The sequence below is a fragment of the Chrysochloris asiatica genome, unplaced genomic scaffold, assembly GCF_000296735.1.
Source record: "Chrysochloris asiatica unplaced genomic scaffold, ChrAsi1.0 scaffold00051, whole genome shotgun sequence".
Lineage (NCBI taxonomy): Eukaryota > Metazoa > Chordata > Mammalia > Afrosoricida > Chrysochloridae > Chrysochloris > Chrysochloris asiatica.
In genome coordinates this window covers 2,350,823-2,365,906 of record NW_006408569.1, presented here as the reverse complement: position 1 = coordinate 2,365,906, position 15,084 = coordinate 2,350,823, and the positions used below count along the sequence as shown (strand labels likewise).

General features: G+C 48.1%; 1 protein-coding gene across 2 annotated transcripts in view; it reads right to left on the bottom strand.

Moving 5' to 3' along the window:
* HS6ST2 (heparan sulfate 6-O-sulfotransferase 2) overlaps positions 1-9,178 on the bottom strand; it is a 460,411-nt gene extending 451,233 nt beyond the window's left edge. For both annotated transcript variants that reach the window (XM_006862810.1, XM_006862811.1), the window contains exons 1-2: positions 8,751-9,178; positions 7,441-7,959 (exon numbers count right to left, since the gene is read on the bottom strand). In XM_006862810.1, coding sequence (XP_006862872.1) covers positions 7,441-7,959; positions 8,751-9,178 — 947 coding nt within the window. The remainder of the gene's footprint in view (positions 1-7,440; positions 7,960-8,750) is intronic.
* Positions 9,179-15,084: the final 5,906 nt, after the last annotated feature.

Genomic DNA, 15,084 nt, shown 5'->3' with positions numbered 1-15,084 from the left:
AGGCAGAGATGGGGTCATGGAGAGGGGGAATGGCTGAAGACTCTAGATTCATGGGAAAAGAAGGACTAAGAGCTGGTGGCCAGGAGGCAGACTTGCAGAATGTGTCCTTTGGAAATGTCAATTATAATATATGCCTTGTTGTTGTTGTTGTGAAGTGCCGTTGACATGGTTCCGACCCATAGCCACCCTGTATCGGGTTTCCGAGGAGTGGCTGGTGAGCTTGAACTGCCAACCTTGCAGTCCAAATGGCTTTGCAGTCTGGCGCATTAACCCACAGTGCCAATATATGCCTGAGTGGGGGTTTTTTTGTTTGGATTTTTTTGTTTGTTTGTCTTTAAAAGCTAAAGTGAATAGAGAGAAATAATGTTACCTGATGGTACATGAAGGGGATTATAATCATTGTAATGAAACAAGGTATATGATTTGTTGAATGTAAAACTGATGATCCTGTAAACTTTTACTCAATCCACAATAAAAACCTTTAAAAAAAATTAGCCAATTAAAATTCTGAAAATCATTAAGCAGCCGTGGCTGTATCTGGCTCTCAGATTTTTCATGGCTTCATTTCACATTTGTCTACAAAATCTCACCTTGTTCCATGTCCCAAGTCAAGAATAAACAACCTTCTGCAATAAGGCAAATCCATGCCAGCGTTGATGTCTGCCACCCCTCCCCCAGAAGAACCCACTAAAAGCAAATCAAAGGGTGACAGAAAAGAAGAGATAGTCTGGAGAGAATTGTTTTCCGGCCTGCTGCCTGTTTGTGAAGGCCACCCCTGTTTGCTTTTGGCTAGGAGCATGCAGGCACACGCTCCTTTTCAGTAACTACTTTCAGTAACTAAGTTGCTACACAGCTGGTAGACTCAAATAATGGCGGAGTCTCCTAGCATGCATATTCAGGGAGCCCTGCACTTTCCCCCCATGACACTTTTTACAATGTTAAGTAACTAGCCATCTGTCTCATGCCTGTCTCTCTACCACTAGATATTAAGCTCCACAAGGGCAGGGATCACAATTTTTGATGCCTCCTGGTGTCCCCACGGTGCCTAGTTTATAGTCAATAATGATTGTTGACTTCGTTCATTAATTAATGAAATTCGTGTATAGGGTAATGTTTGTGAGTTAACGCCTAGAGAGAGAATGATGGGTTAAAGATATAAATATTGTAAAGCTCTCTATTCATGTTAGTTAATTTATTTCCAAAAGGGTCATTCAAATTTCAATTCCCACTTCCTCATTACGTTCATCATAAGACTGCATTTGTCCAGCACTGGTACGAACCTTTTTTGTTTCATGGTGGTGCTGATGTTTTGGGGATCTTTTTTTAAAAGAAATTATGTTCATGAGATAGGCAAAAAGATACTTTTTAAGTTTGCACTTCTTTGCTACTAGAGTGATGAATCGTTTTCCATGTCTGAAACTAGCTGTGTTTCCTTGTAAACTATCTATTCATGGTCTTTGTTTTCCTAAGCAATGCATGAAAAGTTCTTTACAATACAAAAGATGTCAGCCTTTCTGTGTTGAATTTCTCGTGAAAATTTTCACCAGTTGGAGGTATGCCTTTTCATTTGTTTTTTGTTTTTTTTGAAAAATGTGTGTCATTTGTATGAATTCATAAGTGCCCATCTTTGCCTTTATTCAAACATCCTTTTCCTTGTCTAAGAGTCTCACATGTGAATTGCAGCTATCAGTTAAATAATGCCAGCAATTGTGAATTCCGATAAACTGGGTTCATAGACTACCTCTTAGTCTGTTCCTCAGCCCCCAGTCGCCATCCCCTTTTAAGTTCAGACAACATGGATGAGTCTGGACTCCAGCCTTCCCTTTGTGTTGTTCCCCTTCCATCTATCCAAGGGCTACTAATACTCGCTGGTATCCAACAATCTCATTGTGGTGCCAGGCCCACCTCGGATACCTCCTCAACCCTTCCCAAGCATGAACCTTCTCAGGACTGGCTAGACCAGGCTAGAAGAGGGTGCTGGACCACAAAGTGTCTTTCTTTTAGAACCCAGAGGCCTTCCCAAATATATCTCCCCCTTTTCTGCCCTAAGTGTCTTACTGCTGAAAGAAAAGAGACTAAGGAAGCATCTGAACTAAATCTGTCACATTTTGCATAATTGAACACTCAGTGCCTGCAGTGGGAGGGAGCTGTTCGAATCACACACTCCACCATCCCCGCTGTCTACCCTACTGTACTACAGGGCTCTGCATCTCATAAGCTAATCTTTCATGGCTAGAGGCTAAGATGGTGACCTTGCACTGTGCGGGTGTGCATAACAGTTATTCCACCAAGTTTTCTGGTTAAAACTAAACTGCGACATCAACAGATGAACTTTTCTGTAGTTTTTTGGTGTGACATTTTAATGATATTACTGATTTTCATGTTGTTTCCAAACAAATTTCATCTTCTTGATTAATATCTAAAACACCTAACTCTTTTGTTCTTTAAGCTCTGTGAGAGGAATACAGATGTGTGTTCCCCGGAATATGATGGGAAGTTCATAACATTGTGTTAAATGAAGGAGTGATGGAAGGGATGACTGTCTCTAAATGTCATCACATACTACTAAAGTTTACTGCTGATATCCATAAAAGACACGCTGACATTTTAATTGCCAGTTAATAGTGCTAATCTCAAATTATTACTCCAAAATCAAATCAAACCACTTCCATGGAGTTGATTCACACTCATAGAAACCAAACAGGACAAAGTAGAATTGACCCATGGAGTTTCCAAAGCTGTAATCTATGTAAGTAGACAGCCACATCTTTCGTCTATGGAGTGATTGGTAAGTTCCAACCACCAAGTTTACTGTGAGCAGCCAAGCAAAACCACTTCAACACCAGAGTCCTTAAAATTATTATGAAAACCAAACCAAAAGCCACTGCCATCAAGTCTATTCTGATTCATATCAACCCTACATAGGGTTTCCTAGACTGTAAAACTTCTTCTTGGAAGCCTACAGCCTCATCTTTCTCCCATGAAGGAGCTAGTGGGCTTGAACCACTAACCTTGCAGTTAGCAGTCCAATGCATCACCCACAGCAGCACCAGGGCTCATTGAAGGAATGCTAATTCTAGTAGGCTTCCCCACTAAGAATACAGAGATCTGTTAGCACTCCAACAATATACTTGCCAGACATGCAAGTGAGTAGAACTGCTCCCATCAAAGATGGTTGCAGAAATACAGCATCAGCTAAGCAAAGCTACCCGGGTGAGAGCCCAAGCAACCTCCAGCCTGAAGGCTCGCAGGGACAGCATTACTGGCTTTTACTAGTCCACCCACCTTAGGTCACAAGCCTGCCACTGAATCCTGTGACCCAGCAAAATCAAGAAAGGGAAGCAATGAGTGAGTGGGCATGTGGGCAAGGTGTGATCAGGCACAGGATCAATATTGTTGTGATGAAGACACACCTCTTCCAAAAGACTTTCCATTTAAAAAGAAATGATAAAGAGAATTTCTCACTATCTAAACACCTTATAGCCCAGCATGTCAATAATACCCTACTGGATTTTAGATGACAAGTACCCTTCAGTATAGCTGTTGAAAAATTGAGAGATGCTAAAAGTCCAGGATGTAACATAAATGTGATTATGAGTCCTCCAATGGAAGTGACTTTTCACTTGTGTGTGCAGTCCTGGAACTGTGACCTCCACCCACTCCTAACCCCTATGTGTGGCAGCCAGCTTGGCACATGGTGAAGATGAGGCTAGTTCAAGCTCATTGGGCCCAGTTCTAAATTCCTCCTGCCATTCCAGCTGCGCACTACACTTGGTGACAAACGGAGAATCTGGATTGTGAAATGCTTGCAAAATTTGGAGTTTGGAACAGCTGGTAAGCAACAATATTTGGATACGTTTTCAGAACTAGTCTTGAAAATCCCAAAAAGGGCAGGATCTTTCTCTGGCCGCCCCCTCTCAACAGCATGTTGGCAGAAAGACCCATGAAATGTAATTCCTAATTCTTTTAAAGAAAATAATATTACTAATAAACAACTGAGCCTTTTGTCAACAAGCATACTGTCTTTGTCCTCTCCAGGAAATGTGCTTAACCACATTTCTACTAAAGTCATACCTCATCCAAGCACTTGACCATCAGCCTCAGCAGGGCAGCATCTCAAATCTCCTGCCTATCATGCCCTCTTCCCAAAATGTGGCTGTGAGTCAGGATGGGCCTGGTCACTGCCCAGGGCTTCTTCTCCCTAGCCTTTCTCCTCCTCTTCCAATCCAGCTTTGCAGAGATTTCCAACATAACAACAAGAGACTCCTTTGCACTCTGCTCCTCTGCCCTGAGCAGAAAGCCTCAAGGATATAGAAAGATCTACTCTTCATCCAGAGAATTTGCCAACACTGGTCCAATCCTCCCTCAGACCTCCCATGTATAAAATGACTGATGATGCAGATGATGTAGGTGATAACAGCTAACATTTCTTGAGTGCTCACTTTGTTATAAATACTAACGTGCATTACGTCATTGTATTTTCACAAAAACCTTAGTCTCTCAAGGGGCAGCCAACAACGTGTGCAGTCAAGACACTTTTGGAGTAAGATTCTTGCTGTGCCACTAACGAGCTCAATGACCTTGGGAAAAGTCTTCAGTGTCTTGGCGCCTCACTCTCATCTGATGAATGGGGATACTTAGGCCCACCCTGTCTTCCTCCTACAAATAGTGCAAGTTTACAGAGCAACACTCAGAGATCATGGATGTGATGCAAAAACTCATAATAAATTGGAAAGCACTCCTCAAGCAGGCCCTGGTCCAAGGTCACACAGCTGGTTCATGGCTGACCTAGAACTAAGGTCCAGGTGTCTGGTCTTCCAAGGCAAGCCAACTGAGCTGCTATTCCCCTCAGTTCAGCAGAGCACAGAGACCACCAGCTGGCATGGAGATACTGCTCCCCATGACTGACTCTCCGGTCTCCTAAGACCAGCCCCTCACCCTCATGCATTGCTGCCAGCACAGCTGCCTTCACTTCTAAATGTTCACACACACACACACACACACACACACAAGCACACTCACATATACACACACTCTCTCCCTCTCACACACACGTACACTGGTCCAGCAGGTAAGGATGCAGAGACATTCAGGAATGCTCAGGCATTCACTATTCTTCCAGATGACGATTTCGGGTGAGGGGCAGGAATTAATGAAATGCAAAGATGCCTCTGGGGTAGAGATGTGCTTCTCTAGCAAATTTGATTTTCTTTTTGGAAATACTCAGTGACTCTGACTTTATTTTTTAGTGGTTTCTCTTTGATTAGACTAGATGGCACTGTGGTATCAGCCTTTTTATGACCAAGGAAATCCCATTTCTTTTCCAATCATTTTGATTCAATCCAGGACACTCTAAAAGACCAGAATCTCTGTTTTGAAGGGTCTTGCTTGGTTGCGTAGGTGGCACTGTGGGTTACGTGTTAGACTGCTAAAAGTAAGATGGGTGGTTCGTGAGACAAGCATGAGTCTCTCTGCTCCCATAAAGATTTACAACCTCGGGAACCAGATAAAGGGGTTGCTATGACTCAGAATCAGCTCGATGACACTGGGTTTGGTTGTCCTACGAAGAAGTTTGAAGAAGTCTACCTTCCATAGGTGCCAAGACTTCCTTTATACTTTTCTGTCACGGTTATGGCTTTGGGGTCCTATTTTTCTCTAGCCTCCCCCCACCACCACTACACCTACAGTTCCATCAACAAGAGAGACGACTTTCAATATTATTAAACATCAGAACCTTGTGTTAACAAAGACACAATTCTCCCAGCAGATTGACAGTGGCCAAGTTCCTGGGACCAAGGTTCTCTTAGGATGGGGAATGATGGGAGAGGAAGAAAAGCCATGAGAGCTGGGAAGGTAATATAAGTTGAACAGTGTCTGCCAGAAATGGGGGCGGAGGGAGGGGGTTGCGATAATGCCAAAAAGCAAACCCATTGCTCTAGAGTCGATTCCAACTTACAGCGACCCTGTATGGCAGGGTACAACTGTCCCAATGGTTTCTAAAGTTGCAGATCTTCACGGAAGCAGATTGCCACATCTTTCTCACGTGGAGCCAGCTAGTGGGTTCAAACCTCTGGACTTTCAATTAGGAGTCCACTCTTAACCACTGGACCACCAGGACGTCTTCGGGTCTAACAACAGTCCCTTTAAATCTTAAGGGTATTGAGTCACAGTGCTCCTATCGCCTGAGGCTAAGCAGAAGAAACCTCACTGGCTGTTTGGTCTGAGAATCACCAGCCAAACGTTGCCTGGTCCAGGAACTGAATATTCCCTCATGCAGGGGCAGCATGGGTTCTGGGTGGGTAGTCACTGCGGCAGCCCCTGATGAATCGGAGAGCGCGGCCATGCCCACTCAGAGATCCCAACCCAGCGGTCCCCTGACAATTAGACTCACTGTTTCCACTCCTGGGACTCGCTGCCCTCGCCTACATTTGTTTTAGGGAGACTGGCGAAACAGGAGTTCTGGCTAGAGCAACTGCACTGCAACCCGGCCCGCTGCTCCGCCTCCCTGACTGCATGCACTCCATGACCTCAAGCAACCGGGCATTGCAGCTGAAGGGAGGAAAATCTCGCTTCAAGAGCCACTGGCTACCGGTTCATCATAAATCAGCCTCTTTCCACGTCAGCCTCGGGTTCCTGGCAGCTGGGCTGGAGGCTCCGCGCGCTCTGGCGCAAGCTTTTGTAAATCAAGTGAGACTCCTGACAACAGAAACCCACATGGGGCCTGGAGCAGGGCCCCCAGCACACAAGCAGTCGGTCCAGCCGGCACCTCGGGCGGAGGGGTGCCCCCTGCCCCTCTTGCAGCCAGTAGTAATCGGTGCCGGCTGGGACCTAGAGCTCTCAGCTCTCCCGAGGTGTCCCCAACCAGCGGCGGAGGAACACGCACTCACCCTAGAGGGTCCAGCCAGAAATCACACACACACACAAAACAGAAGACCCGCTGGAGAGAGAGACGGAGGAGGAAGAAAGAAAGAACTGGCAGCCAAGGGAGAGTCACAGTACAAAGTGGTGAGGGGGGCAAAGAAGAAGCGAGAAAAGTCTGGAGGGGGAACACAAAAAGAAAAGAGGGAAAACGCGAAGAAAAGCGGTAGAGGAGAAGGGGGGAGTTAGAAGGAAAGAGCCAGTGACCAGGAATGGGCTAGATCAGGAGCTCAAGAGGGAAAGAGCTAGAAGGAAGAAGAGCAACAAAAAGAGGGAGTGTAGAGGATGCAAGCGCGGGAAAGAGGCCCAGAGCAGGGACAGGGCGCTTCGGTGCTCGGCTGCAGAGGAAAGGGGGCCAAGAAGGCTCCCAGTCAGATCTCAGTGTCCACCGCGCGCACTCCCATCCCAATCAGTGTCTCGGCCAGCCGGCCCAGGCTGCTACTAATATGCTCCCTGCGGTCGCCAAAACACCTAGGGTCCCTGGAGGCTCCTAGCCGCCCTCGGGCGCGGCCACGGACTCACCTGGCCGGTCTCAGCTTGGCGTCGCGCTTGCCGTCCACCACAGCGGGTACGCAGCTGGTAAGCTCGGTCCAGTCGGCGTGCAGCCCGCAGCTCCAACCCGTAGAGAACCTGGAGAAGAGCCAGGTCTCTCGCTTCCCCGGCCGGTGGCAAGTGCATTTCTTCTGGCCCACGCGGCACTCGCACGGCTGCTCCAGCTGGATGTTGCGTACCAGGTGGCGGCCGAAAGTGGTGCCCCCGGTCTTCTGGATGTGCAGGAACACAATCAGGTCATCGCCCTTGATGTCGAAGTCTACCTTGCGCAGGAGGTCGCCGCGACTGAAATTGTAGCGGGGCACGAACCTGGCGGAGTTCTCATCCTCCGAGCGGTACGGGTCCGGCACCGGGGAGCTGAACGCCTGCAGGCGGAGGAGCTGGCATTCTGTGCCGGGGCACACGTACTGGAGGACGATCACGGCAAAGAGGAAGAGCATCACCAAAGCCAGCAGCAGCTTGTTGGATTTCTCATCCATGTTCCCGACGCTGAGGGAAACCCAAGCTCGTTACGTCAGTCCCGCAGCTCGACCCACGCTGCCGCGCGCTCGCACCGCCCCCGCCCCCGGCGCCGCCGGCGCGCCCCTCTCCCCCCTCTGTACCGAGTCCTCCGCGGCGGCGGCGGCGGCGGCTGCCGGCCCGCTTCCTTCCTTCCCGGCAGGCTCAGCGCTGTGGCTTCTGCCGAACCCTCCACCCCCCACTCCTTCCCGCGGGCCCCTGACCCCTCCCCCATCGGGCCCCCGGGCGCCACGGCTCAGGGCTTCGAACCCACGGGACCCAGCCACCCAGCTCCACAATCGCGCCTTGGGGTGGGGCTCCAGCACTCCTCTTGCTCTCCTCCCGCTGTTCCCAAGACTCCCATTCCCGTCCCCCTCGCCCACCGGCCTCTGCCCCAGAGTCGTGGACGCGCGCGTTGCCGCCGGCCCGTCTCGCCAGCTCACTCCCCACGCGCCCCCAAGTCCCGCTCTGGCCCGAGCCCATAGCCCACCCTGGAGACCGCCTGGAGTGCGCTCGGAGCCAGGCATTGTGAGTCTCTGGGGAAGGACCCGGCCGATAGGCCGACTTGCCAGCGGAGACGCTGCGCGCCACTGCCCGCGGACTGGCGGCGAGGAAACCTTGGCACGGCCAAACGCGCGCCGCGCCCCCGGGATCCCGGGCCCGGCCACCGCTGGCCGCCTGAACTTTGCGTTCTGCCCCATCTGGCAGCTGCCGCTTCGTCCCACGCTGTTCCTGAGTTCCCCGGGCCGAGATCCCCAGCCCCGCGCTTGTAGAGAACGTACCTGGCCAGGGGACCGAAGATCTTGGAGAAGATCACACCGAGCACGTGCTTCAACGAGTGGCCCAGGGCAGCCAGGCCCCGAGTAAGCAGGGCCCGGCAAAGGTAGCCCAGGTCCCAGCGTCTCCTGAGGTCGTGCATCCGCCTGCGGCGGCCACGGGGCAGCAGCGCGAAGAGCGGGGCGCGCGCGGCTCCCGCCTGGGAGGAAGACGCTTTTCGGGGCTCGTCCAGGAGCGTCCGGGAGTTGAAACCGCGAGACACACCCCTAGGAGGGCCCGCGCTGACTGAGGCGGCGACCGAGCCGGGCCGGCTCGCTGCCAACTCGGCCTCCACTCTGGAATGCCGGCGGGGACAGGTGGTGCGGGCGGGCGCTCCTCGCTCCGGTTGCAGCGGCGGCCCGAGCGCCGGGTCTGCACACGCAGGCAGTGCCATTCCCCCCTTCAGGCAACTCAGGGTACTAAGGATCAAAAGCGAGCCTGAATTTATATAATAAAGCTCGAGCCACTTCACAGTAGAGAACTTGGCACTTCCACTTGTCTTGAGGAACGGAGGTCACTCCAACGAGTGCATCGCTCCACTTGGGCTTGTCATTTCAACTTCCCCTACATAGCAAGGTGCAAACTGGATCTTTCGCCCTCTCTCTTTGCCTCTCTCAATTCTCCAGCGAAAGCAAGGAGATTTATAGAAAAGGTAAGTCAGCACCAAGGAGAAAGCATGCTGCCCTCCCCCCAAAAAATGTACAGAATGCGACGAATCTAAAGCTGTTTCAAAGCATAGACTGGGCTCTTTCCCCTCTTCCTGTTGAATCCCATGCAGCAAACCCTGAGCCGCCAGGAGGGCTTCACTCACATAAAGACAGTACTATAGCAGAGTGGGACCTTGGACTGCAAGGCGAGGAGACAGGTGAGGAAACCCAGACTCAGAGAGGGGAAGGGAAGTGCCCACAGTCAAACAGTAGAGCTCCAACCCTGGAAACCAGATTCTATCCACTCATTTCCTGACACTTGAACACCTCTTCTTCGAATATAGAAATGGCTATTAAGGAGCTCTGGTAGCGTAGTGGTTACGAATCGGACTGTGAACCTTGAGGTCAGCAGTTCGAAACTACCAGCTGCTGCACTGGAGAAAGATGAGGCTTTCTGCTCCTGTAAAGATTAACAAGCTTCGGAAACCCTGTTCAGGGTCGCTATGGGTCGGAACCAACTCGACGGCACTTAACAACAACTACATTATACTTCAACCCCGCTTCCAAAAGCCTCTTTTCTGCGGCAGTACCTGGAATGTAGGAATAAACAAGGAAATCAAGGTTATCGCTTTAGGACAGGGCCCCTGCAAGCCCAGAACTCAAGCTGTCCCCATCTGATGAATGTGTCAGGGCTGTCAACGGATTAGTCCTGCTGATTGTGCAGCTATGGAAGTGGCAGTGGGGTGGGGGAGCCAATCTCTCCCAGTGTCTCTCCAGGAGCACTGGGCCCTCACTGAACTTTGCTTCCTAGCCCTTCCCTCTTCTGATCTCCTGAGCCTCTTTTTCTTCTTCGGTAAATTAAGACTAATAACGTCCTCTGTTCTGACCATCATGAAATGAGTAACTCCAAGTGGGAGCCTGTGCTGACCTGCCAGGGGGGCCAAGATGGGCCCCTCCCTTCATGTGCTCTAACTCTCCTAGGGACCCTCTGTCCAGTTGCAGGTGTAACAGACAGTGAACTTTGGGGGAATCCTGCCTTTTCAGACACTTCAAACATTGCCTGTCTTAGGTTCCAGGAGGACAGAGGCCTCCATGTAACAGACAGAGCTCGAAGTTTTCCAAAAGGCTCCCCTGGTGCCACCAGGCTTGTGGAACATGGCCTACTCCCCCCTGAGAGCAGATGAGGAGGTGGAGATACAGAGGATTGGAAAACCTTTTGGGGGGATGCTCAGGAGCTCCGCTTGGCTAACAGCACACTCATTCTCTTTAGCCAGCCCAGTAGGTGGCTCTCTTTGTGGTAAAGCATTCAGATCTCACTGACACTCTACCACCATTATAATGGCATTTAGTGGGTCCCTAGCTAAATATTTCTGAAAGAGGTGAGTCACACAGTCAAGCTCCCAGCAACTGGCTCAGTAGTTTCTACTCTTAAAGGGATTAGTGGATTTGGAAGTAAGGCAAGTGCTTTAGCAAAGGGGCACAGGAAGGGTGGTATTAAAAAAAATCAGGATTTACTCATTTCGACACACACACTTAGTCCAACTTTCGGGGTAGCTGACAGTAGCTGTACAGTAAAATAGGACAGGTAGGACTGGACAATGCAGTGTCCAAGCTCTGATACGTCACAACAACTCAACTGGAGGATGCTTACATGTAAAAACCCTTCCACAACCCTCACCATGGTGTCTGCAACAAAGAAAGAAGTCTCACGGTGGAGTTCATTTACCAAAGCTATCTTTGAGGGAAGTGCGGCTCCCACAAGTCCAGAGGAACTCTCCTGAGAATCAGAGAGGGTCTTCCTATGTAAGCCCCCAGAGCCTTGTTCTTTCACAAGGCCGGGCTATGACTTTGGTCGGCTCTTCAGGAAGGCCCTGCTCCCAGGAACTTGTTCCTCTCAAGAATGGATCAACAAAGGCCCTAATGCTGCAGAAATCGGGCCTTTGGGAGAATCAAAGGAATGGGGTAGACAAAAGGAAGATAACTGGCTGAATTGTCAAGTCTGGTTTTCTGGGTTCTTATTTCTAAGCGCAGCCTGAGCGCCCTGCCTAGACAGTTGAGGCTCAGTATTTGGAAGGTGAGGCGGGTCTGCAGACTGAACTGGGCTTCTGGCTGTCTCCACAGTGGGCTACAATTTTCATCATTTTCCCACAATTATTCTTATATGGTTTTTGGCAAAAGGTTGATGATTCTAGGAGCATGAAAGCCTGGTTTGCGGAGTAAACAGTGTATTACTAGATATGCGTGTAGCTGCTGTCACCTTGAGAGGACAAAGGGAGGTTATTGAGAGAGATTGGGGTTCCTGTTTTGACTGTATGTTAGGCATCGGGCTGCTAACTGCAGTTCCAACCCATCAGCCACTCTGTGGGAGAAAGATGAGGCTATCATCTGCTCCTGTAGAGATTTATATTCTTGGAAACACTCTAGAAGGTTGCTGCCATGAGTCGGAATTGTCACGGTGGCAGTGGGTTTGGTTTTCGGCTTATATGACCATGAGGAAGCCACGATTTATCAAATGCCAAAGGTGATGTTGTGATCCAAAAGTCATGCTTCTGATCTAACATTCTCAGCCAGGTCATTTCTTGTCTTCCTAACATTCAGGACTTCAGCCCAGGTTTAATCCTGGATACTTTATGTGGCAGTCACGTCATTTGTTTCCACCAGACCATCAGCAGTTGGTCTTGTTCTGAGCTTGCATTCCAAAAAATCAAAAATAAAAATTGGAGTTGATTCCAACTCTTAGCAACTCCATGTAGGAAAGAACTGTTCCATGAGGTTACCTTGATCACCCCCGCCTTTTTCCTACGGTGATGCTGGGTGCATTTGAACCACCAAACTTTAGACTAGTAACTGAGCAAAAACCATTTGTGTCATCCAGAGCCTACATCCCCACTGCCACCGATTCAATTCCAACTCACAGTGACCATCAGAATGGCTGGTGGGTAAAAACCACCAACGTTTTGGTTAGTACCCAAATGCTTTAGCCAAGAGTCTGCATTACAGGGCTAGCCCTGGCCCCTGCTCAAATTAGAACACATTCCCAACCCACAAATCCATTGCCATCAAGTCGATTCCGATTTGTAGTGGCCATGTATATGATTTCCGAGGCTATAAATCTTTACAGGAGCAGAAAGCCTCATCTTTCTTCCATAGAGCAACTGGTGTGTTTGAACTGCCACCCTTGCAGTTAGCAGTCCAGTACTTACACCACCAGGGCTGCTGCAGAACACATACAGTGGCAACCAAATGTCAAAGAAACAGCTTGCATTTTTTTAGGAGAACATAAAACAAGTCAATGTACTTCCCCCTATCTTGAGCATTCTCCTCAACCCTGTCTTTCCAGCTGTCTCATTTTTTTTTTAAAAAACGTTCCTAATGTCAATAATAAGCAATTTCGTTACAAAGATTGAAGGCGTGCAAACTATTGAGTCAATTCGTTCCTGTTTTCATGTGTCGCTCCAAACTGGATGAGCAGCAATACTTACTGAAAACACAGTCCTGAAATTCAAGCTTTAACATTATAAACAGGTTGTGTGCATATATAACATCACTTACAACAATCAAGTCTTCCCTCCCCCATCAAAAAAAAGAAATCTAGTCTTCTTTGTCTAGCCTTAAAAAACATAGATACATTCACAGGCTCCAAGGAATTCAAAGAGAAAGATAATGCATGGATGCTGCAAAGCAAGATAAGCTAAAATGGGGTCCATAGTAGATCCCCTCACTCTGAGCATGCAGAACAATGACCACCCTTCTCTTGATAAAGGCTTCCCACCATCTCCCTGACAGGAACTGCCCTCCTTCTCACTGGCAGCGAATGGAAATGTCAGTTCTGGCAGGGATTTTAAAGCTACAGTAAGTTAAGGCCTGACAACCATAGGGAGTGGTCCAGACTCTGCTCCCAGGACAGTTTCTTCACTTCTCTGAGCCCAAATTGCCCCTCTTACACACTAGTCTGACTAGGTATCTCAAGAAAGCTGGCTTAGGGGCTGAGTAAAGAGGAATCTAATCCCAAATGAGTTTTCTTAAAGAGCAAAGCTTTGGAGAGCAGCTTCCTCTGGATTTTAATCAGGAATCTAAGATGAGCTCTCTCAGAGCCTCAGTTTTCTCATCCATGAACATGGGGCTAATTATAAAGATCTCACTGGATTGTCATGTGAAGTAATGAAGATAATCTGCTGAAAGCACTTAGCCTAGTTCCTGAAAAAGGAGACCTTCAGTAAATGTTCATTATTTCTCTTTCTTTACAACTTGGAATGTCTTTGATTTGAGCTGTCTGTTATATTCTCCACAGTAACATGTTGTTGTTAGAGGCCAGCAAGTCAGTTCTAAGTCATAGCGATCCTATGCTCAATAGAAAAAACTCTTAACCATCCTCACAATCATTGTTGGAGTCCTTGTATGATGCTGTGGGATAAAGCACTAGACCACAAGGTCGGTTTGAACCGCAGGGTGTAGCACTGTAGGATAAACACTGGACTGCTAACCAAGTTTGAGGTTCGAACTCACCAGCCGCTCCTCAGAAATTCTATACAAGGTCACTATGAATCAGAACCACCCAATGTAACTTAACAATTTATATTGTTATTACTGCAGCCACTGTGCCAATCCTTCTTGTTCAGGGTCCTCCTATCTATGTTCTAATAACCCTCTACTTTACCAAGTATGATGTCCTTTTCCAGGGACTGATCCTTCCTGACAACATATGCAAAGTTGGAGTCTGGCCATCCTCACTTCTAAGGAGCATTCTGGCTGTACTTCTTCCAAGATAGATTGGTTTGTTCTTCTGGCAGTCTATGGTACTTTCAATATTCTCCTACACCACCATTACTCAAGTTCATCAGTTCTTCTGAGGTCATCCTTATTCACATGCCTATGAGGAGATTAAAAATACCATGACTTGGGTCAGGTGGACATTTTTGCTCTTTAACATGTTAAAGAGGTCTGGCATATTTATCCAAAGCAATAAATCTTATGATTTCTTGATTGCTGCTTCCATAAGCATTGATGGGCATATAAGCAAAATGATGTCTTTGACAACTTCAATCTCTTCTCCATTCATCATGATGTTATTTTTCAGTCCAATGCTGAGGATTTTAGTCTTTGCATTGAAGTGTAATCATATGACTGATATTTACTAAATCTAAAACCTGAAATATTTATTGATCTTCATCAGTAAATATTTTAGGTCCTCTGTGCTTCCAGCAACCAAGGTTGTTTTGTCTGTATATCGTCGATTGTTAATGAGCCTTCCTCCAATCCTGATGCCATGTTCTTCATATAATCCAGCTTCTTTGGGAAAAGCATGGTGAAAGAATGCAACCCTAGCCCACACCTTTCTTGAATTTAAACCACTGACTATTTCTGTTTTTTGTTCAAACAAGTGCCTCTTAGTATATATACACGTTTCTTATGAGCACAATTAAGTATTCTGGAATTCCCATTCTTGGCAATGTTATCCATAGTTATGGTCCACATGGTCGAATGCCTTTGCATAGTCAATAAAGCATAGGTAAGCATCTTTCTGGTATTCTCTGCTTTCAGCCAAGATCTATTTGACATCAGCAATGGTATCCCTCATTCCACATCCTCTTTTGAATCTGGCTTGAATTTCTGACGGCCCCCTGTTGATTTACTGCTGCAACCATTTTTGAAT